General features: G+C 43.1%; 1 protein-coding gene across 3 annotated transcripts in view; it reads left to right on the forward strand.

The window, feature by feature from the left end:
• trioa (trio Rho guanine nucleotide exchange factor a) overlaps positions 1-25,000 on the forward strand; it is a 95,788-nt gene that overhangs the window by 7,918 nt on the left and 62,870 nt on the right. For all 3 annotated transcript variants that reach the window (XM_060857078.1, XM_060857076.1, XM_060857077.1), the window contains exon 2: positions 12,492-12,545. In XM_060857078.1, coding sequence (XP_060713061.1) covers positions 12,492-12,545 — 54 coding nt within the window. The remainder of the gene's footprint in view (positions 1-12,491; positions 12,546-25,000) is intronic.

A 25,000-nucleotide genomic window follows, 5' to 3' on the forward strand; every position in this document is an offset into this window, starting at 1 on the left:
CCGTCTACGAGCCCCTACACGATGTACCGAGTCTCAGTAACTCATCACCGCTCTGGTGTGTATCTGCATTGCTTGCTGAAGCTTTGAGTCCAGCGTGGACTGTCTAGACTTTTCTGCTGGATTACTTTGGATTTCTCCGACATGATACTGAGTGTAACGAGTTTAATTCAGGATTGTGTGGAGTCTTATCACTTGGAGGCCGCACTCTGTTGCTAACGACAGTGACGCACGGACAGCCTGGAGATACATGGAACTGCCGTGGATAGTACCACTTGGGGACCATGGAAATTCCTTTGGACTGCAATTGATAACGAAATGTTTTGTGGTTAAATCTACATCGTTGAACATTTTGTAAAATTAAACAAAAAACTATCACTAACAATCACTGACAGCCACTAACTTCTCACAGTACTAGTGAAAATTCTGCACCAACTGACAGGTTAGCAAAAGAAACCCAAAAGACATCACTACCTCCAGGGTTGGGGGTTCGATTTCCGCCTCCACCTTGTGTGTGTGGCGTTTGCATGTTCTCCCCGTGTCTCGGGGGTTTCCTCCGGGTACTCCGGTTTCCTCCACCGGTCCAAAGACATGCACGGTAGGTTGACTGGCATCTCTGGAAAATTGTCCGTAGTGTGTGAGTGAATGAGTGTGTGTGTGCCCTGCGGTGGGTTGGCACTCCGTCCAGGGTGTATCCTGCCTTGATGCCCGATGACGCTTGAGATAAGTACAGGCTCCCCGTGACCCGAGGTAGTTCGGATAAGCGGTAGAAAATCAGTGAGTGAGTGGGTACAGATTTACTGTGTTTCAGAGTTTAGTTTTTACTTTAAAATGCCTCATTTCTCCTGTCTTTGGGAGGTTTACCTGTCAGCCTGGACCATTCCTTCAGCCAGCACAAAGCATTATGGGTTGACGCGACTGCTCAGGGCCAAGTGCTTCAATCTCTCTCTGTCCTGCACTCATTCTGACACCTATTTTATTTCGCTCACTTTCCTTTTACATGGCTGTCTTATAGGGGCTTTTTTACACTAGCTATCCAGGTCTAAATGCCCTCTGAAACGTTTTCGAGACAGACAGATATAAATCCGATCGTTCAAACCACTTCAGGAGGTGGTCTGGGACGCATTTCAGATGAAACTGGACAGGTGTAAATGAATGTGGTTGTTCAAGCTACATACATCAGCGCTATACTCCTCCCAAACGGAAGTACGTCACTCACAAGTGATCTTTCACCCAGGCGTCTCGTTCGGTCTTAAATGCACTGCTGCTGCCAGCGAAAATGCAGCAAACAGTAAACGCTGTTTTTTGTAGCATTTGTAGCAACCGTTGTAACAAGTTTTTTCGTCTTCTTTTTGATTGCGTTCTGAAAACCGCAGACACCAAAGCGTATTCCATTTCAATTACCCCGGAAATGAGGTAAAATATATTTGCATTTTGGGCAGGAGTAGAAAGATCGGATTGATATCCGATTCGCCGAGACGCGTTCATGTGGCCTAATGTAAATGGAACAGTTTTAACAAACCAGATAGCTGTCGGATCAGAGAAAACACATGAAGTGATCAGGTGTAAAAAGGCCCTAAGACTAACTTGGAGGTTGTCGAGATGGAAATGCATCAGTTATTTATTCTTTTCTGCTTTGCTTTTGGTTATTATTAATCTCTTCTACTGCGAGTCTGTCGCTTTAAGAAATGTGGACTAACCTGCTCTCTGTAAATGATTAACACCTCCCGAAGGTGTTTAATGAACAGTGTCCTTAACCAAACGTGTCAAATTACTGACTGGATCAGCAGCACCATGATGAATCCCCCAGCAGCCAGCGTTCAGGAGTGTGTTTACTGCGGTATACGCTTGTCAGAAGCAGTCCAGGGGTTGATGTATGTTTTGTGCTGCGTCTCAACTTCTGAATTCAAAAATCATTCTGATGCAAAACTCAGCTGATGATGCAGGACATATGAAATAAACACTCCAGCAATCAAGCAGAACTGAGTTTCTCCTCTAACGGTCTACAATGTGTGGGTGTGTATCGGTGATAAACTGTAATAAGGACAATAGAAGATTAGATCTTTGGGTGTGATATCTGTTTATTGTTAGAGTCTAATACATTAACCCTAACCTAAGCCTAAGAGCTGAGAGATCAGATTTAAGAGTCTGACAGAGCATTGTGTTCTAGTTGCATATTTAAAGTAAATAGGAAAACCCCAGTGTGTGTGTGGTGGTGGTGTGGGGGTGTGTGGGAGGGTGTGAAGGAAGACTCAGGAAACAGGAGGAACTTTAGTGCCCCTTTTCCACCGGGGCAGTTTGAGTGCTGGTTTGAAGCCTAATTTAAAATCATTTTTTTCTTTTTCGACACCTAAAGCACCGGCTCTGAACCAGGAAAAGTGGTTCTTAAGTAGCACCAAAACATTGCTGGTCTAAACTTAAGAACCGCTTGTGTCAGGGGCCGGGGGTTGGGTTACTGTGACCAACAAAACAAAAGAGAACGTCGTTAGCGACATTTTCAAAGCATTTTAAATCAGGATTTGCCGCGTTTGGATGCCAATGTAGGTTTGCAAAGCCATGAGCATTAACAGTAAAGCAACATCCGCCATTGTTGAGATTGCCGCTGCTGCGCTAACGTTGCTGTATAACGTTGTATACAGTGATGTAAGACTCGGCTCTGTGACGGCTCTCTAACCGATGGAAAGGCAAACCGGTTCTTCGAAGGTTCGCCAGTGGAAGCAACTTCGAACCAGCACCAGCACTAGCTCTGAACCAGCACCAGCACTAGCTCTGAACCAGCACCCGGCTCATTCTGGTGGAAAAAGGGCACAGGAGGAACTCCAGACTCATGAGGAGAATCAGTTCACGCTGCTTGTCGTGTGTGTCACTTTTTCACTCTCCCTCACTCTATCTCTCTTTCATCAGTTATGGGAAGAACTGAACGCATGACGAGACACTCGGGGTAATAAGAGACAGATGAGAATCACCAGGTGTTACCTGTCGGTTTGACCCGCTTCCTCTTCATCCACTGATTACCTGTAATTCTGGAGCAGTCATTTCTACATGAGTAAGATCCTATCATGATGCCAAATTTCACCTCAAAGTACAAATCATACTTTATTTATTATGTTTTTTTTGTTTTTATCAACACACTTTGCCGTCTGTGTGTAATTAAAATCCCGAGCTCGGCCCCCGAGTGTAAGCTTGTCAAAATGTGACGAACGTGATAAAGGCTGTAAGTGTGAACGCTAAACAGATTGCATCAGTAAAGTAAGTAGGCCACGTAGGTAGAAAGTCCAATCCAGCTTTCTAAAGCACAGAGACGGAACAGTTACCTGACAGCTGAAGTGAAAGAGACTAAACCACATCATCAGGGTAGTGAAAGTGCTGTGCGGCTACAACCTCAATGCATGATCTGTCTTCCCTGTAATCTCACCAGTTTGTACAGATCTCTGAGTTGTCAAGAATCCAGCTAATGGAAAAAAACAAACATGCAGCTGAAGTGGATTTCTAATTAACCGGAAGTGAGAAATCTCATTTCGCCTGAAAAACGATGTAAGAGATTTTTAAAGAAACACTCGCATGAACTTGAAGAGAACTTCATTACTCTTAGTATTTATTATTTTATTTATTCTGCTTTTTCCTGCTCAGGGTTGCTGTGATGTGGAAGTTTCCCCTGACTGTGACTTTTCATTCTAACGCTACATGATAAACGATTTAATAGTCCAGAACTGCTAGACAGGAAAATGAGCATTTCCACCATTCCATGGTTAAGGAGTGCAGAGGAGGCGTAAATCCTTTTACAGATCAGCTTCCTAATGTCCACACGACCCACATTTTCATTGTTGATACGACTTTAATCACTTGAACGTCCTCATGATGATGTTGTTGTTTAATAATTTAGCCTCAATATCTTTGTCCTGGTTTCACATTTCAGCCGAAGAGCCGTTGTGACATTTTCATCACCATCGCTGTTAAATTTGCAGCTAACGATAACAGAGTCAAGCATGTACTGATGGATATTAATGCACGTTACCGCATGGCCCAAAGCAAGGGAGCACACGTGAGGCGAGAACATGTGACCTGGGAAAAGTGGGCGGGGCTTCCAGAAAGAGTTTAGAGCTCTTACACAAAGCCTAACAGCTGGCAGGTCTGGTTATCTTACTATACAAGGTGCTAAACCTGTGTATTTGTGTAAGGATGATAATATACATAGTGCACTGTGCATGCATACACACACACACCTAGCAGGAAGACAAAAAAAAACACTCAAAACTGCTTCCTGTTCTGACAGAAGTCTGAGTTAAGGATGGGTTGTGGTAGCTCAGTGGTTAAGGTGTTGGGCTACTGATCGGAAGGTCATGGGTTCGAACCCCAGCTCCCCCTGAGCAAGGAAAACCCTCAGTTGCTCAGTTGTAAGTCACTCTGGATAAGGGTGTCTTTTAAATGCCTTAAATGTAAATGAAACAGAGACCCTGGAGTTACTCACTGCACCACCAGATAAACCCTATACTCCTGCCCAGATGCTATTACTCCAGTGGTGATTGATGGAGATGCCTGGGTGATTGATTGGCATTTCACATGATATCACCAGCTCAATATCAGTCAGGTTGATAGATTGAAGCTGTTGTCGATTAAAGTTTTCCCAGACTCGCGGCTTCTTCTTAGCAGAACGTTAGATAGAGGCAAAGCTACTTACTCATTGTCCCTTGTGTGTGTGTGTGTGTGTGTGTATGGGGGGGGAGACACTGCAGTTAACCTTCTCTAAGTGCTGTTTTATGAGGTCTTAATTTGCATAACTGAACCAGCCTTTTCCCCCCGTTGCTCAGGATGAGTTTTACAGTGTGTGGAAAAGCTTGAGCTCTTTCATGCACTTGAAACACAGAATAGATGCTTCAAAGCAAGTGTTAATTCCACATCAGTGTTTACTCTCATGATGTAGCTGTTGTGTTGTAGCGTTGTTCCACGAATTACAGCCTTACAGCATGTCACTGATCTCGCTTAACTTGTTCTGTTCCACCGAGCATTGAGAATCAACTCTGCCGATGTCTGTTTTCCTTTTCTCTTCCTCGTTGGGGTGCAGTCGGATGGAACGAGCAGACAGACAGGTAAAAAGAAAAAGAAATGTGGGTAAGAAATGAAGCGAGTGGAAATGGATCAGAGAAATGGAGCAGGGGGATGGGGAGTCATTTGTGACTCCGTTTCTCTCCCCTCTGTTTCTGTGACCTGCTTTTGTTTGACACTGTGTGAGAGAAATGCAGCCCCAGACGTCCCTCTCCCTTTCCTTTAGTCGTTAATATCTCTCGCGCGAATGCGTACGCATTCTTCGATCGCATTTAAACACCCACTCAAACCCACAACGCGGAGTGTCGTTCATGAGCTACACTTTCGCATTCATGTCATAGTTCCAGTGCATCACATTACTGTGCGCTGACATACGGTGCTTTCCCGAGGCCCAGTTACATTTGGCCTTGAGCGTAAGACCGTAACAGGAAACTGTGGCTATTAGGGGCAGGATTTACTTTACCCCATGCTTGGGAAAGAAGCAGCAGCCTTTTTATTTTTAAACAACAACAAATAATTGGTGCTAAATCAAAAAAATCCTCAAAGCAATTTAAAGTGTAAGTGCAGACAGTGTATGTATGATGTACAGAACACTTGCACTTAAAAGGAAAAGCAGGAGTATTTACTATATTTAGTAGTATAAAGTGACCTTATTTCCCATGTGGTGATAGAGAACAAGAAGAAATCCTGTCTCTTTTTTGTCTAGTTTTAGGTATTTCTAGGTTTTTGAGAGGTAGTTGAGCTGGAAACTTTATTAAACTTGTTAATGATATTAATTATACTGTGCACGTGTTACACGCAGGAAACCGTGTCGAGCAAACCTACATCTAAATGTGGTAAATACAAACTGCTAGACTCTCTATTATGCAGGCTCTCTACGCCAACGCTTGCCTATAGCATCCACTAAATTCCAGGGGTTTCGTTACCACGACGTAAAGTGGGCGTGTTTCTGGAGGTCTTGGAAAAACGCCCTCTTTCAAAAAAAAAAAAAAGAGCACCTACGATGGATAATTAAGGACAAAACAGTCGTACAGGTAGATTTTATATTTTATATCTATTTTGCTTTATTATCTTACAGTTAAACTATTTTCGAAAAGAAATAAACAACCAAAAACTACGGTTAGGGTTAAAATAGGCCACGCCTGCCCGATGACGCAATATCTGTTACGCTGTTCTGAAATCCCTTGAAATAAGTGCATCCCGCTTGCCTATAGCATATGTCAAGTGTAATAGTCTCTTTATTGAAGTCAGTTTGAGGCGGTGGTGTTTAACGCCATCCTGATTTCTCCAGAGTCTCCGTGTACGAACGGCTGCTGGACGCAACGCACTGTTAGGATGCTGGAGATGTGCACATGGTCGTGTCTGCTAGCCTCCTGAAGTTAAGCTTTACCCATGAGCCCTCTATCTGCGACACACTGCAGATATACGTGTGTGTTTCAGTACAGAAGTACGAATTTTAACTACGCAAGCCAAAGTAGACGATTGTGCTCTCTTTAGATTCGAAACAGGATCATCAGGTGAGTTAGCAAGACAAAGTATTGTGATATTATTGCCTGTAAACATCACGATCATATCATACCTCACATCATTTACACACATGTTAGATAATTGCACCCGTGGTGTTTTTTTTTCCCCCCCTCTTTAAGTTCCTGTTTCTTCTGCTCTTTTTAATAATTCACCTTCAGAGAAGCAGCCAGGAACAGAGCCCTGCCCTCTCGTCATGTCTAGGCTGTGCTCGAATAATACCGTGACTCATCTTTTTAAGAGGCTTGAGATAATTATTAGCTCCAGAGATAAAAGGAACTTTTTTTTTTCCTCTTTAAATTGGTTCTGAAAGTAAAGTAGGACATCTTGTAAAAATATAGTGCCATCAAACTTCCTACTGGGCTGATTCCACAGAGACACGTTAAACTTTAACTGTCATGACCTCGCTCTGTCCGTCTCACCTTCTCCTTCTCACACCAGCTTGTTGTCTAGTAACTCGACCTTTAACCTTTATGCATTCTTTATTCGGTTACTCGTAAGCAGCGTCACCGCTGTAGGTGTTGCAACAGAGGTTTCCTAAAATAGAGCGGTGATGAACTTCATTCTTAGGAAGATCAGCGTTTATGTTCAGTCCGTCAGTGGAAAAGAATAGAGAGCGCCGAGAGACACAGGGCGGTGACTACAGGATGTTTCTTATTGTTTTAACAGAAGCGGCTCATGAACGTTTCGACTATACGCTCAATGTGCACTTTAATAGGAACACCAGTACAGCTGCACGTTCACCGAGTTAGCAGAGCGTCAGGCAGTCGAGATCTTCAGCTAGTCTGACGTCTTTGATGTTAGCCATGGCGTGATTTGATTTGATGATTTCCTGGGAATTTCACACACATTGTCTGTAAAGTTTACACAGAATTGTGTGGAAATAAACTATGAGCGTGTGTGTGTGTGTGTGTGTGTGTGTGACGACAACCAGGAGTGATGATGTAACTCCTAATAACTCTCTGCAGCTGTGGGGAGCAGAAAAGCAACCACACAAGACCACAATAGATTCCTCTCCTTTCAGCCACCAACAGGAATATATAGACACACACACACACGTGTGTATGTGTGTCTTTTTATTTCGAGCAGCTTTTGTTTTACATTCACGCAAAACAAATGACAGGTCTTTAATGATCTTCTCTATCTAAAGACAGCAGCATGTTGATTATATTGACTACTTAAACAAGAAACATGTGGACGTCTGAACATCACGTCCAGAAACATGTGGACGTCTGAACATCACGTCCGTGTGGGGTTTATTTTTTTATTTCTTCAATGTCCTCATTCCAGATTTAGCCACTACGCTGTACTAATAAACTCCACTCCTGTGGGAAAGGATTTCCACTAGATTTGAATGATCAGATACATGAGTATTAGTGAGATCAGGCACTGATGTGTGTTGGGGAGGTCTGGGGTGGTGACGAGCTCCAGATCATCACAATGGTGTTGGAGGTCAGGGCTCCGTGCAGGACAATTCACAAACCTGTGCACAGTCTTTATGGAGCGTGTGCACAGGTTTGTGCGTCGTCACGCTCAAACAGGTTAGGGCTTCCTCCGGTGAAGGGAAAATGTAACGCGACAGCATAGAGACTTGGTAGTAACAGTTCAGAGCAGATCTGCATGTAGGTGTGATGGTCAGGTGTTCACAAACTTTTGGACTTTAGGTTGTATTCATATATGTCCTGTAAGCACAGTGTTACACACGTGATAAGCTTGTTAATACATTTCTGATTTGTTCACCCCATATATAGACGTCATTTAGAGGTGTGTGTGTGTGTTACTAATCTAATTTAAATCTAATCCAAGCTGTAGAAAACTTCTAGTCCCATACTCGACCCAGATCCAGAGACGTTCTCCTTATATTGGGATTTCGGTTTCCATTCCGCTTCCATAAAAACTTCAAGGGGAACCAGGAGATGAATTTTGGCAGCGTTAAAGCAGGTCGTTATTTCTCCGCTCTTCCTGAACTGAATGAGTAGCTGTGGATGAGGCAGACTGAAAGCATGTAGCGATGAAGAGGCCCCTGTTTCCTCCGCGTGAATCATGTGTGAATGAGTAGCGCAGCACAGAGCTCATCACAGGGCACGTATTACTGGGGTCTTGTCATAAAGCATGCGCTTGTTGTAATGTGCTTGCTGACAGAATGGGAGGGATTGTTGTTTATTACAGGGGAAACACATGGGTCCCGTCAGGAACACGCGCTATTGACTCACACTGTTTAGTGGCATTGTTTATTTTGTTTTATTATTTTTTTTTTCCCTCCCTCAGCTCTGGCTCACAGCACAGGGGCTTTTGGAGACGACTCTGAGTTTTGCACGAGCTCTCGTACAGGCTGAGTGTGTTTGTGTGTGAGACACTCATATCCTGCTTGGTCACAGTTTAACAGAAACATCTCCTCAGATGTGTGTAGCCCTGATTAGACTCTCAAATATAAGACTCTCCACATTCCAGTCTTCTTACTCTCAAGATTTCTTCTCGTTCCTCAGGAAGCTTTTCCTCGTCATCCTCACATCTGGCTCATATTTTTTTAACGTATCATTGCTATCCGTCGGTCTCGTTCTGTAAAGCTGCTTTGGGACAATATCTGTACAAATAAAATAGTTGAATTGTTAAACTTTAAAGCTTAAAGGAGTTGCTCAATATTTCCTCAGCTCTGCTTATGGATTTATTGATCCTCTATTGAGCACTAACCTGAATCGCCATCTGATTGTGTGTCACGTGTGTTTAAGGTTTACCTTTATTTCCTTTTTTGTGCTGTAGTTGCACAAGTTGTGTAACAGACTCCCAGATGTTTACTTCTCTTGAACTGTGTATTCATTTTTAAAGCTGTATTTCTCTGCAGGATTGGATGAAATTTATATCGCCCTCAAATTACTCCAGAAGATGCTCCAGTAAATTTAGTTGATGCTTGGAAATGTGTATTTGGCCTGGTTTAGAAAAAAGAGGCTTAAAAGCACACAGACATTTTGTTTGTCTCTGACACCCAGGTGTAGGATTTGTGTTTTACCCCCGTGATGTAGTGGGACATTTCCAGCCCTGCAGTGTGTTAGTGTGTCGACTCCGCTGGAGTTCACCAGGACTGAGGAATGCATTCGGCGTGTCCAGCGTTTGCGTTTGGTCTCCAGTTTCTTACTCCTTGAGACGTCTGGAATCTCCGATGGCCACGGAACATTAGGAGCGAAATGTCCGTTTGCGGAATGTGAAGAAGCAGCACTTGAGCTGCGGAATTCCAGGCGCTCTTTTGTTCTCCGTCATTATCGCTACATCTCTTTCCTTCCCTGGCTGATTTCCTTTCACCAGTACACACCCCACTGGAGTGGCATTGACTCATGCGCAGACACACACACACACACACACACACCACACACACACACACACACACACACACACACACCACACACACCACACACACCACACACACACACACCACACACACACACACCACACACACACACCACACACACACCACACACACACACACATGCACACACCAGTGATATGTGTGTAATAACATCTCAGGGAAGAGGTTGAGGGATTTCTCTTAGATCCTCTGTGTGATAGAGGACAGAGAGAGAGAGAGAGAGAAAGAGAGAGACAGATGCCCCTATCTGTCAGTCCTCCTGCCCCCTGCTTGCCTCCCCCACCATCCAGGGAGACTTCAGGGATGATCTGAGCTCATCAGTGCCACACTTTTAGTCCAGATGAGATCTTCCACGTGTACATAAAACAAGCACGTACTCCTGACACGGCTGGACAGGTTGTATCTCCAGCTGTTTCAGTCACAGAGACTTTCACTATTCAAACGCAACACACACATCATCTCACTGGAAGGAACGATGACACGGTTTCCTTTGCATGCTTTTGCATCTTAGACACTTTCCTTCGTTCATTAAATCCCAGTCTTCTGAACAGCAGCTGTGACGATTGCTCCGGGCTGCTCAACAAATCACCAATTAATGTTAACACACTTCCTCTAATGACATTTCTACAGCGACGGCGTTCACAGGCACTCGCACGGAGGATGCTCCGTATAAGCCGATTAAAAAACCACGTCTAATTGTTGACATGACTCCGTTTTGCGTGTAGAGATGTTCATTTAGCATTCTGTATTTGTGTCTCGACCCATATCAGTGTGTGTGCAGTCAAAGTGAACTTTATTGTCATTCAGTCAGGCAACAGGATGTGTATAACAGAACAAAGCTCCTATGTGCAGTTATAAACATATAACAATCAACAGGAAACATGTAGACAGCACAGTAATCTGCGATACATACAGTATACACCCATATACACCATTTCACATAGTTGTATTATTGCACAATAAAGCATACAACAGGTAACATAATAGACCACACAATAGACAGCATAATAGACAGTACAGAAAAACTATACACATACACGAGAGATACAAAGGTTGGTTTATTGCACAAGAAATGTTTAGTAGATAAGTGGCATTGAAAGTATAAGGATTATCTGTGATAAATAATAAATAATTTTAAAGCACTCAATGGTGAAAGTGGGGACGAGGTAGACACAGTGGTTGAAGTTTTGGACTGATCGGAAGGTCATGAGTTCAAATCCCAGGTCCACCAAGCTGCCCCTGTTTGGCCCCTGAGCAAGGCCCTTAACGCTCAATTGCTCAGTTGTATAAAATGAGATTAAATGTAAGTCACTCTGGATAAAGGCGTCTGCCAAATGCTGGAAATGCTTAATATATTTTTTTCTTTGGTTTCGAAACACATACAGACAGAAAGCATGTGCTACTGTGTACGGTTGTGTATGACAAATACAATTACAATCTCTATCTGATAACCTTTTGTCAATAAAGATGTGGGGAAAGAAGAGTTATAAAATAACAGGAGTTTTAACATCAGTATTAACAAGAGCGAACGTGTTTCCCAGACGATCCACACCATTAGATGTGACTATAAACAGAGCCAGATAAGAATGTTAGTGTTGGCACACGGCAGCGTCATAAGGAGTATTAACCATGATGGAACGAGCTGTTATTGAAAATCAGCTCACATCAGACTCGCATCACACCACTCTATCAGCGATGTTCTCCATGTAAGTGCACACCTTCAGTATACCACAAATCATCAGTAATCTTGACCGAGCACTGGGGTAGTAGCAGTAATCTGATGAGGGAGAGTGAACGTCATATTTATCACGTCTAGTTTAATTCTATACTCATTAAAACCAGAGTTTTAACACAACTTATGTGCGTCTCTTTTCTCCCGTATCGGAAAGTTTTCACTGAAAGGTTTTCACCTTTTGCTGCAACAGCGTGTAGGAGAAAAGCGAATAAGATGATGGTACGTTTTCAGATAATAAGGCAGACGGTGCAGCGACTGACCTGTGATCATCAGAGGCTTTCTGCCCTGTGCAGTCTGTGGGCTGCTAGAACAAGCAGGCAGTGTGTTTAACTTGGCAAAGTAAAAGCTTAAACTTTCCCTGCCACTCAATCCAGCCATGCAGAGACACACACACACACACACACACACACACACACACACACACACACACACACACACACACACACACACACACACACCTCTTTCATTCTGCCCTTACATGCTCTCCATTTTGCTTAGAACCATCAGTTCATCCAGGCAGCTCATACAGTCAGTGAAACACCACTCACCATGTTGTTTAGCTGTGGACAATTTAGTGTGTTATTAGAGCTCATTAGCTCTCGGGGATTAGTGCTGGTTCTGTGCTGCCACCAGCATGGACCAGAGTTAAGAAGAGCTCAGTGTCGATTCCCAGAAACACACAAAGAGCTAAAGAGTCATGAAGTACGTACACTGTGTAGGATCAGACAGTGTCGCTGTGTTTCAGGCTTATTTATTATTGCTTTATATGCGATCGTTATATTTTATTCGTGATTTTAACCTTTCCCTTCTGTTCTGTTCTGTTCCGTGTAGACGGCTCACTTCCGAAATGTGAAACCAAGAGCGATGCGTCCAGTCAGGTTAAAGGTAAGGAGCAGTTCAACCCCATCTTTTCTTTATTTTATTTTGATTGATTAATTGATTGTTTATTGATGTTTGTCAGTTTATTAACGGAACACCTGACAATCGTGAATGAAATCTACCACGTCTTCAGTATTCGAGCAAACGTTATGAGACCGTCGACGTTTTCTGTAGTGAGGAAAGAATCGAATATCTGAGTGTTAAGGGACAGCTGGAAAAAGTTGAACGGTTAATGTAACCGCCCTGAAACTTGTCATGTACTCTTTTATTTTTAGTTTTTATTTTATTTTTTATTTCTTTTCACTCTTCCTTCCCTCCTCCTCAGCGCAAATAAGGGTAAAACTTTAAGACATCTTGTGCTGATTACATTTCGGCTCCAGTTTTCATGAATTCTCTCTGATCTGCTCAGAAGTTGATTATTAAACTGCACTCGTACGGAGAGTTTTTTCATTTAAATCATAATAAAAAAAATCATTTGTGTTTTTTATTTATTTATTTATCTATCTATCTATCTATCTATCTATCTATCTATCTATCTATTTATGGATTTCTGCATTTTAGAAGGAGTCTCCAGTGTCAGCACATTGCATCAGTTCCAGCTAAAGCTAAGGATAGAAGTTGAACCTGTACACTGTAATGTGCACTGAGTTAGCTCCATCCTACTCATCCACTGCTTTGCATAAGTATTTACCCCCTTGACTATTCCCTCATTGGAATGAACTATACCGTGAGATTATACATGATGGGTGTGCAGAAAATATTAAGTGAGAGGAAAAATAAGAGTCTACTTATAAATATTCTCACACTGCTGCTGGATAACTTCTGTGCTCGTCAGCTGCCACCGGATGAATGCAGTCGATCGGTGTGCGGTTAAAAGAGCATGTGACATCCATAGAAATATAAATCATCTGTTTAGGGACGTCTGTTTATTTCAGTTTTTGGTATTGTGATATCAATCAATGACAGTCACGAACTCTGGAATAAAATATGTGATGAAGTACTGGACAAAGTTTTAATAAAAAGAAACAAATGAACACACAAGTAGGAAACTTTACTCCGAGCACCATTAAAACCATTAACAAACCAAAAATTATTGTTTCAGGTTGTATTATTACATAGTTCGGGGGTGAATACTTATGCAAGACCTTATATAATGGTGTGTGTCTGTGTGTGTGTGTGTCTGTGTCTGTGTGTGTCTGTGTGTGTGTCTGTGTGTGTGTCTGTGTGTGTCTGTGTCTGTGTGTGTCTGTCTGTGTCTGTGTGTGTGTCTGTCTGTGTGTGTGTGTGTGTGTGTGTGTGTGTGTGTGTCTGTGTGTGTGTGTCTGTGTGTGTGTGTGTGTGTCTGTGTGTGTGTGTGTGTGTCTGTCTGTGTGTGTGTGTCTGTGTCTGTGTGTGTGTGTGTGTCTGTGTGTGTGTGTGTGTGTGTGTGTGTGTGTCTGTGTGTGTGTGTCTGTGTGTGTGTGTCTGTGTGTGTGTGTCTGTGTGTGTGTCTGTGTGTGTGTCTGTGTGTGTGTGTGTCTGTGTGTGTGTGTCTGTGTGTCTCTGTGTCTGTGTGTGTGTGTGAGACCTAAAACTAGATCAACAATTTTGCCATTAAACATCATCTATTTTTGAAACGAGTTATTTGCAGCACTTGGACCTTTAACTTAACAACTTTTCACTGCTGTGACCTTTTCTCGTTTGTTCAGAGAGTTTATCGATTAGGATTTTTTGGGATCTTTTTTCTGTGATCTTGTGCTTTCTGCCATCGAACCGAACACAGGCCATAAAGAGAGACGTTTTATTTAAGAGAACCTGATGTAGACAGATTACGGGTGAAGTTCTGCTTAACAAAAACACTCGCTGTTTAGTTCTCATTAACATTCAAAGATTCCTTTATGGATCTGGTCCTTGGTCCGTAGCCTGATGGTGGAGGAGTACGATGGTGTCGGTATCGTGGAGTCTCTCTATGAAAGGAACATGTGTTGTATGGTTGAATGTGGTTTTATGCCCATCCACAGTGTCTCGGAGGAGACGTTCTCACATACTGCACTAATTTTACACACTACTATCCACAATTGTGGGGTTAAAGTAAGCGGCTGCCTCACCCATGCTTCCAATGAGAAGCTCTTCATCTACGTGCTTTCACTTCATACACCACCTATTACGCTAATGTCAGCATGTGTGCCCTAGCCTGCTGTACTGGGCTCAGTAAACGTACAGCCTACTAATTGCCCTTAATAAACAGCACCAGGGCAGTTGTGGCTCAAGTGGTTTTAAGGCTCTGGTTTGTTCATATCTTATCATATCTGACCCTGCACTCTGACCCTAACCTCCAAAGTTGGGTTATATGAAGGAATTTATTTCACTGTGCTATATAATGTATATGTGACGAAGTAAAGGCTTCTGTTCTGTTCTGTTCTCTCGAGAGGAAACTGAACAGTGTGAAAACAACCTTATAAACATTGTACATGAAATAAAGAGCCAGTTTAAGAAACATGGGTCCAGAAATGGTGCCTAAAGATTTTCTTTGTTTGTTTTCTACCCAAGGATTCTTACCTCCTGCAGTAAAGGTCAAGGGTTAACGGTCACATGGACATCAAGTCTTTCTTCAGCTTGAATCTGTAATGTTTGTATGGCAATAAAAAAAAGGAGAGATTTAGTAAAATTGGAGTAATCTGAGGTTATTTCAGCACTGACGTGATGGTTGGCAGCGATCAGTCGAGGCAAGAACAGCAGCGATTCTTCTGCTTGTCAGTTTATATGAATGACCTGACATTATTTTCCTTGAGGAAATACACCAGTGGTCATATTTGTTAAGTTTAGATTTTATGTTGTATGTAATATGACTGGAATTCGAAGTATAATAGTTGTTGTGCTTCAGTGAAACTGGGTTGAAATCTTTTACTCTCTTTGAGGTATTAATAATTTACAGTGTTTTAACTTGAGAGAGAGTTTTTTTGTACATAAAAGGCCGCATGGATACGGTACACAAATACCTGAGACCATGAATAGCGTTGATGATGATGATGCTGAATGCAGGGTTCCCACGCGTCCTGGAAAACCTGGAAATCCTGGAAAATTAATGACCAATGTTCCAGTCCTGGAAAACACATGGAAAATGAGAAAAAACATAAATTGTCCTGGAAAAAATCTTGTTGTCCTGGAAAATTATTATTTTTAAATGTTCTTGATCATTTAAAGAACAGTATACAACTGGTCGAAACAATTAACGTTAGTAACAGAAAGCGCTCTGTTCAGGGACGCTGAGTTTTGACGGGTTTTTTGTTATGCTGCTTAATCTCGCTGTGACGGATGACGCTGTCTTGTGTTGGCGGTTTCAGGTGCTAGGAATGGTTTAAGTGCTTGATTGTTTTCAACGAATGGTGACGAGTAACCAGGTTATATTAACCTTGTTAATCTGAATATCATGTGCAAGGGGAATGCACAGCAAACTAAAGCATGCATGACGGCATTGGCCTGAGAAAGGAGAGGGTATTAATATGTGCAGTCTTTTTATTTTATAAATGTTGAAATTTCATTCACATGACAAATTGTCTAGAAAAGTATAGTTAAGTAATAGCCATAAAGTGTACGTTGTTTTTAAGACTTCTGGAGAGAAGAACATATTACTTTAGGCCGTGAATCTGTGATCCTTGTCTTTTTTTGCTAAATTTGAAATGTCCTGGAAAAGTCCTGGAAAATGATCTCTGAAAAAGAGTGGGAACCCTGTGAATGGCTTCTGCCAGGGGGATGTGGTAAAGGTGGTCTGAACGTTACGAGCTTAAATCCCAGGTCCACCAAGCTGCCACCGCTGGGCCCCTGATCAAGGCCCTTAACCCTCAAATGCCATAAAATCTAAATGTAAAAGCTTCTGCTCATCCAAGCAGCTTTTTACACACTTAATTCTGCAGCCCTTCTTTTGCCAGCGTGATAATTTATCATCTCCTGATGATGTAGACACGTGAATAACGGCTTGCTATTGGTCAGTGAGGAACGGCTCAGCTGTGAGGGGCCCCATTTCTCACCTTCTGCTGCCAGCTAATTTCCACTCTGCAGCTAACAGGGAGGAACGTGTTTATTAGAGATTGGTGCAGTTGTGAAATGTGCGATCTGCCTCACTGCCCTCTGCTCAAGGTTCAAAGTATCGATCAACGTTTATGCAGTAATATAACACTCATATGTACAATAGTGGGGTCTGGAAAGATTTCTTTTTGAGTACTGGCGCCCCAGCTCTCTGTCTCACACACTCTTTTACACACACACACACACACACACACACACAGAGAGAGTCAGAGGTCCTACAGCTGTGATTGCTATAAATATACATAAGGATCCAGTCAAAGACTTGTTGACCTCAGACTGCCAAATAGTTGAACACACACAGAGGACTGGTTGATATCGTAAAGTCACAGGAGATAACGGTTCAAACAGACGCTCGAAGCCTTCATCGGTGTGTATGAGGCTTTGAGACTGAATACAACAGTTAGAAACACACACACACACACAGAGAAAGACACACAAGGCCAAGCTAAGACAGTCACTAAAACAGGACCAGTCCGGTTCCTGTCACAGATTTCACCCTCTATTTGATTCAGACCTACAGTGTTTTATTTCTTCATTTTGTGTGCTTTTTTTTGTTTTACACGAGGTTTCTGAGTAACGGTTAAATCTTATAATAACAAAGCACACGCTTCGACTCTTTCCTGATGTGTTCCAGCTTTCAGGGATTCCTCCTCCTTTAGCACTGGATTAAGTTAGCGTCGCAGGCCACATAGGAGTCGGGACTGTTCTCAACTTCCCCTTTTAGAAAAATAACCGTCACACTCAACAGTTTCCGTGAGCTCAGCTTAACCGAAGCTCAGGAATTTGAGTAACGGAAAACACTCCATTCATGTGAGTCTGGATCTCTGTGGGCTGGTTCGGTTTCAATTATTATTTATTTTATATTTTTTTAGTTTTTTGTGGTGGTAGGAGGAGTTCTTGCCTACTGGATATTCACGCTACATTTCAGTCTGGCTGTGGCCTCGCTGCTTCCCTCTGTGGGCCTCAGGCTTTTCCAGTCAGGGAAAACCAGAGAAAGATCTGCAGCTCTCTGGATCTAGAGAGCATATAAAGCAGCTTTTTTTTACTGACTTTTACCAGCGTTTGGTGAAGCTGAAGTCTTTTAGAAGGAGCTGGAACAGGAACTAAACTACCAGCTGGTTTTCTATCCAAGAACTACTGACGAGTGACACACTAAAGGAAAAGGTGACAAATTAAAGGTGTATTACATTTAAGGAATTTTACTGCCACGGTTTGGGTCCACTTGCTCTCTTAGGGCCTTTGTACACCTGGTCACTTCATGTGTTTTCTCTGATCCGACAGCTATCTGGTTTGTTAAAACTGTTCCATTTACATTAGGCCACATAAATGCGTCTCGGCGAATCAGATATCAATCCGATCTTTCTACTCCCGCCCAAAATGCAAATATATTTTACCTCATTTCTGGGGTAATTGAAATGGAACACGTTTGGTGTCTGCGGTTTTCAGAACGGATCAAAAAGAAGACGAAAAAACTTGTTACAACGGTTATGCTACAAAAAACAGCATTTACTGTTTGCTGCATTCTCGCTGGCAGCAGCAGTGCATTTAAGACCAAACGAGACGCCTGGGTGAAAGATCACTTGTGAGTGACGTACTTCCGTTTGGGAGGAGTATAGCGCTGATGTATGTAGCTTGAACAACCACATTCATTTACACCTGTCCAGTTTCATCTGAAATGCGTCCCAGACCACCTCCTGAAGTGGTTTGAACGATCGGATTTATATCTGTCTCGAAAACGTTTCAGAGGGCATTTAGACCTGGTCTTTTTACGGTCGGATAGCTATCTGATCACAGAAAACGCATGAAGTGACCAGGTGTAAAAAGCCCCTTAGAGGGAAGAGCGACTGCTAATCAATGCTTCTGACTGATCTTTATCCGCCGCTGTAACACCTCTCTCCCGATGGGCGTGGTCTCTTCCAGGATGACTCCGCCCACATCCATAACCCGCAAGGACTCACTGGAAGTGTTGATGAAAACGATGTAAATCTCAGCCCTGTTGAACACCAGTGAACGAGTAACACGAGCAAAAAATATCTATATGACGATAAAATATCAGTATGTTATTTGAGATCATGCTGTCTGTTTTTAGCCTAAACATGTATTAATATATAACATGTATAACACTTTTTTTTCTGTTCAAAGAACTAAAAAAGCAAGACTAATGAAGGGATGGTGTGGAATGAGAGGGTGTAGGAGGCAGGACGATGGAGGGTGTTAAAGGTGGTTATATAGAAGTTACTGAGCAGGAGAAGTATGCAGGTGGAATATGGGCTATGTCTGTAGGGGAACAAAGAGACGGAGATCCGTCACTTCATACAGAAACCCAACAGCTGCCGGTGTAGGACTTAAATGCTGTCATGCTGCTTTCAGGGAAAATAAAACAGCTTTCTCCTGGAATTACTTGAGGATGGAGGCAGAAATACAGAATCATCAACACAATCCCTGGGTTTTTACAACCGAGACGAAGATGATCTGGTTTGAGTATCAGAGTGTTGTCTCAAATCCAGGCGATCCAGTACACCCCCCAACCCCCACCACGTCACACTAGTAATTATGCAAGTCATCGACACATTTTCTTGACCCAGAAATTGCAGAGCTATTTTCACTCTCTTCCATTAAGCTCTGCAAAACCGTTAACTTCGCCCTATAATCATGAGATTGCTGAGCAGCGCTCAGATCCATCAATCAGTGGATAAATGATCCATATTGCGTATTTGTCTTCTAGTGAGGTGTTGTGGCAGTCTGCACATGTGGAAGCTCAGTAGTGCTCGTTTAGCTGAAATAGTGCTCTGTGTAAACAACAGCGTGCTTGTGCTTCGTGCATCAATAACTTTCACAAAAAGTGCTCTAGAGATTCTAGTTAGAATTCTGTTTTTCTTTCCTGTAGTCTCTCAGTCTCTCTCTCTCTCTCTCTCTCTCTCTCTCTCTCTCTCTCTCTCTCTCTCTCTCTCTCTCTCTCTCTCTCTCTCTCTCTCTCTCTCTCTCTCTCTCTCTCTCTCTCTCTCTCTCTCTCTCTCTCTCTCTCTCTCTCTCTCTCTCTCTCTCTCTCTCTCTCTCTCTCTCTCTCTCTCTCTCTCTCTCTCTCTCTCTCTCTCTCTCTCCTACCCCCCCACCTCTCTCTGTGCGCACATCTAGTTTTCCCAACCCTGTTATTAGGAGGCCTGAACCCAGGGAACTGGCAGGAAATATCACACACATTATCAGTTTATGAAATTCGTCTGTGAAGCATTTTACTTATGTGCGTTAATCCACTTTTGTACTTGTGCACCAGCTGGATTTGGATATTGAATCGCTTCTTGCCATATCATTATTCTCATTTCTACTATTGCACAGTGTCGCAGTACGGTTAGTTTTATATATTTTTTTTTTTTGCTGTAAGAGAGAGCAGAGTTTTCTAGAGTAGCTCTAAAGTGGACAAGGTCATTTATTGTAGATGTTACAGAATGATATTGAAGTTAGAGGTGGACAGGTCCAGAGTGTATTGTCTGGGTAGTTTGTCAGAGAGCGATGGCATGGCGATGGCAACAGGCTTTTTGTCAGTGTCGACAGCATGATGCTCGGCAGTGACACCTTCATCTATCATAGCTCTTTACTGTCACCCACCTGTCTGTAGTCGCTCCAGCAGCACTTTCCCTCTTCTGCTCTTCACTACTGTTGTGTTTGTGCTTACTGGAGGCCTGTGATTCTGAATCAATCTTTCTAACTCATAAATGTGAACGTTTGCACCTTCTTTTAATCAAGTATCACAGAACATGCTCTCAAAAGCTTTAACCATTGCTTCATGTAAGAAAAGTGGCCTGAAATAAATACATGTAATTTAGTGCATCCTAATTTTTACATCTTGTCTTCAGTTTGTTCTGCAGCCTCATGGTCTTGTTCATGGTGCTGGTGGTAGATCGCAGTAGATGATGGTTCTTCTGTTGTGATGGTTACATGTTGGACAATGTGAATGTCTGGGGATGGTGGTAACTTAGTGCTGAAGGCACTGGACTACCAATCGGAAGGTTGTAAGTTTAAATCCCAGGTCCACCAAGCTGCCGCTGCCGGGCCCCTGAGCAAGGCCCTTAACCCTCAAGTGCTCAGTTGTATAAAATGAGATACCGTAAGTCGCTCTGGATAAAGGTTTCTGTCAAATGTTATGAGTGTAAATGTGTCTGTGGTTAATATGTCTAAATCTGTGTTTGATTTTCTCAGTCTGATTTCTCAGCAGAACACCAAAACCTCTTATTCTGTTCCATCCTGGATTCTGTTATCACTGCAGATCTTTACTGCAGATCTTTACCACTCACGTTCCCAGGCTCCGCCCTCCATTCACAAACCGGCGGCCGACCGCACCCCAGTCTCTACAAATAGCGAGTCAACACAAACACTTTCATGTGCAGACATGATGTGGGAGGAAACTAGAGAAACTGGAGGAAGCTGAATTCTGGCTCCCAATTTTTTTAAATTTAGATCAGGGACAAATCCATTGGGATGTGGTAGCTCAGTGGTTGGACTACTGATCGGAAGGTCATGGGTTCGAACCCAGGTCCACCAGGCTGCCACTCCTGGGCCCCTGAGCATGGCCTTTATCCCTCAATTGCTCAGCTGTATAAATTGAAATAAAAATGTAAGTCACTGTGGACAAGGGTGTCTGCTAAATGCCATAAATGTAAATCTAACAGACTGGTTATTGCCGTGTATATTTCAAACTACCAAGAGCAAATAATGAATCCAAAAATCTTCTCCAAAATTTTTGTAGTTATGCAAAAAAATAAGACTAAATGCATAACGCTGCCCCCTTTAACCCCCTTGCTGTGATGCAGAGACTCGGACTGATCAATATGATCAATAATGAAGGTTTGCATCATGAATGATCTCAGTCCCTTATTGTAATGTGAGGCTGGTCAGAACTACAGAAATAACCTTGATCTAGTTAGGCAGCATGTCACAGCATGGTTGTGTTTAATACTAGTGATCAGTGTCCTTCCATTCAAACTGTGTGTGCTTGTCCTTGTATTGGCCTTGGACTAAATGATGCTTTAGGCTGGAGAATGATTGAGATTCACAATGAAGTGTGTGTGTGTGTGTGAGAGAGAAATGTACACAGATGTACACAGGTTTTTATTACATCAGTAGCACAGGGGATTTGAGCCTGTTCACCTTCTTATTGGGACACATCTGTTCCCTGAGCTACGGCGGATAGAAATGCTATACTGTTAGTTTTGTTGCAAAGTCTAAGGTTTAAGCTTCTTAACGAGTGTCGGAAATGGCAGATTTCATCATTTGGTGCAACCAAATACACACTTCATGCATGCATTGTGACTTGGTAATATCCTACTAGATGGTGTTTAATTAATTGTGGAATTGATTTTTGAAGGCCTACTATTTCATTATTCCATTTACATTTACTGAGTGAACCTGACTGAACACATTGATCAGCGTGTCCTACGTGTCCTCTGCACACCAGTCAACCTCTCTCCAAAGCGCTAAAACAGGAGCGACCATGAGGAGTACCATGCTCGGTGCACGCCAGCTTACGGAACGGGGTGTAGTATTCTTCTCTGTAGGTATGTAGTTAAATCTGCACAGGAGACGAGGAGGAAACACTGAAGTTGCCCGGTGTGTTCATCTTACTCTGACATCAGGTTCATTATGAACACACGTCAACACTCGGACTGCGTTTCCTGTCAGCTGTCGCTATCCTGAGTTCAACGCTGATGACACGTTTCACACAGCATATAAACATATAGTTACAGAACAGGAGCACCTGCAAAATCATGGAGTTGCTGTGCAATGCCAGAAGGCATGATGTAAATCTGTCAAGCAGGTGGCGAGAGAGTGTGACGCCACTGGCTGTGTGCCACACGTGGGGCGATGCTTGCGCACACACACACACACACACACACAGGTGCCCTGTTAAAACACCAACATCCAGCACGCTTGAGGAGGTGAATCACGTACGTGTAACAAGATTTAAATGCCCTCAAGTTGTCCCAAAAGAGAGATTGTAGTAAAATATAGAGTTTATTCTGCTCACTCTTGAAGTGAAGCTGCTGTATCTCTGATTATTACTTGATCATTTCAGCTATCTGTGACTCAACCACTCTCTAAAGTTTTTGTTCTGCCCACGGCTCCTGGTGCTCCTGTTGCTGTAGGCCACAGATTGATGAAGAATAAAGTGAGTGCTTTTTGTCAGGTGTGGGCAGGAGGAGTTAAAGATCGGAGGCGGAAGGTCTGTGTCTCTTAGCGTTCGTGGTTAGACCGGCCTCTATAATTAATTTAAACGAACAACTATCGAGTCTTCTAAAACATTATACACTACTACATGGTCACCATATCACCATCACACCCATATGTGGTTGTTTCCCCCACACAGTTTGCTGAGTGAGTTTACTGAATTTTATTTGCTGTAGCGTTACAGTTTTTCTTCACTGGAACTAAACATGTTCCAGCACGACGGTGCCATTGTGTACAAAACAAGTAATGAAAACATAAGAAGAACTGAAGCATTCTGCACTGAGCCCTGACCTCAATCTCAATAAACACATTTGGGATCTCAATAAACACCCCAGACCTCCTCAACTATCATCATTGCCTGAGCTGACTAACGCTCATGTGACCGAATGAACACAAACCTTTCACACACTTTACAATCTAGTGGAAAGAAGAGACCCTTTGCAGAAGAGTGGTGCTGATTAGAGAGAGAGAGAGAGAGACTACATCTGGTTTGGGATCTTCACAGAGCACACATGGCCGTGATGCTCAGGTGTCCACTTACTTTTGGCCATATAATGTACATAGAATGATTATTAAATCTAACCTGATTTTTATCCCAATAAAGTTGTTTTTGGTAGCAGTCAGAAGACAAAAGCTCTTCATTTTCCCTTAATGAAACAGCCAGCAGTTTCAGCCCTGTCCTGCTTTATCTAGCTGATTGTTGCTGATGTTTCTGCTCACTTGGGGGAAACTGTGGTGGCAGTTTGTGGGAAGATGACGCCTGAAGGAAGGTCTGAGAGTGAATGTGGCCACGGGGGGAATCATCTGCACATGACATTATTGTTCCACAGAAAGACCATGTGGATTCTACTCCATGTGCTCAAATATCTTCAGTCTGACTGAGTACAGTTACTAACGTCCAACAGAACCTCCTCAGTGCAGAGATGCACAAATGGACTTCATTTATATTTGTCTAGCAAAGAAGTTCACCAGTGTCGACCTCTCTCTCTCTCTCTCTCTCTCTCTCTCTCTCTCTCTCGCTCTCTCTCTCTCTCTCTCTCTCTCTCTCTCTCTCTCTCTGACCCCCCTCTCTCTCTCGCTCTCTCTCTCTCTCTCTCTCTCTCTCTCTCTCTCTCTCTCTCTCTCTCTCTCTCTCTGACCCCCCTCTCTCCCACTCTCTCTCTCTCTCTCTCTCTCTCTCTCTCCCTCTTACCCTCTCTCTCTCTCCCTCTCTCTCTCTCTCTCTCTCTCTCTCTCTCTCTTTCTCTCTCTTTGCACCCTCTCTCTGACCCCCCCCCCTCTCTCCCTCTTACCCTCTCTCTCTCTCTCTCTCTCTCTTTCTCTCTCTCTCCCTCTTACCCTCTCTCTCTCTCTCTCTCTCTCTCTCTCTCTCTCTCTCTCTCTCTCTCTCTCTTTGCCCCCTCTCTCTGACCCCCCCTCTCTCTGACCCCCCCTCTCTCTGACCCCCCTCTCTCCCTCTCTCCCTCTCTCCCTCTTACCCTCTCTCTCTCTCTCTCTCTCTCTTTCTCTCTCTTTGCCCCCTCTCTCTGACCCCCTCTCTCTCTCCCTCTTACTCGCTCTCTCTCTCTCTCTCTCTCTCTCTCTCTGCCCCGTGACAGATCATTTGAGCTCATTGTGATCAGTTGATGAAGACAGCAACAGAAGCTGCTTGCATTGAGTGTCTGTGTACATGAGTGTCTCAAACGTAAGACTTCTGCTCTTATATCATAAAGTAGGGCTGCATGCTTTTAAAACTAGGATCAGGATGTTTGTTCTTTTCAGTAATTGATCATTAGACTTGGTTGAAGCCTAATCTCAGCTTTTAGTTTTTGGTAGCATCAGAAGCTGCTCACTTTCTCTCTGCTTCTCAGACCTTATTTATATTAACACATGTTTGCTTCATGTGTAAATGTGTTAGAACATCAGGAATATTAGTTCTCGCCAAATCATAGTGATGATCATTCACTCACTAATCTATAAATGTGGGTGGCCTCTCGTTCTGTGGGAAGCTCGGAGGCAGCTTGTGTGACTTGTGCAGGTGTGTGTGTGTGTGTGTGTGATGGTTGGCCTGACTCCAGGTGATGGCCTGTAATGTGTGTGTGTGTGTGTGTGTGTGGCCTGTAACAGAAACTTCCCATTACACCTCTCTGCTCAGGCGTCTGTGAGCAGGAAGCAGCTTTTACACTGTGTTGTCATTT

Source organism: Tachysurus vachellii, chromosome 21 (genome assembly GCF_030014155.1).
Source record: "Tachysurus vachellii isolate PV-2020 chromosome 21, HZAU_Pvac_v1, whole genome shotgun sequence".
Taxonomy (NCBI): Eukaryota; Metazoa; Chordata; class Actinopteri; order Siluriformes; family Bagridae; genus Tachysurus; species Tachysurus vachellii.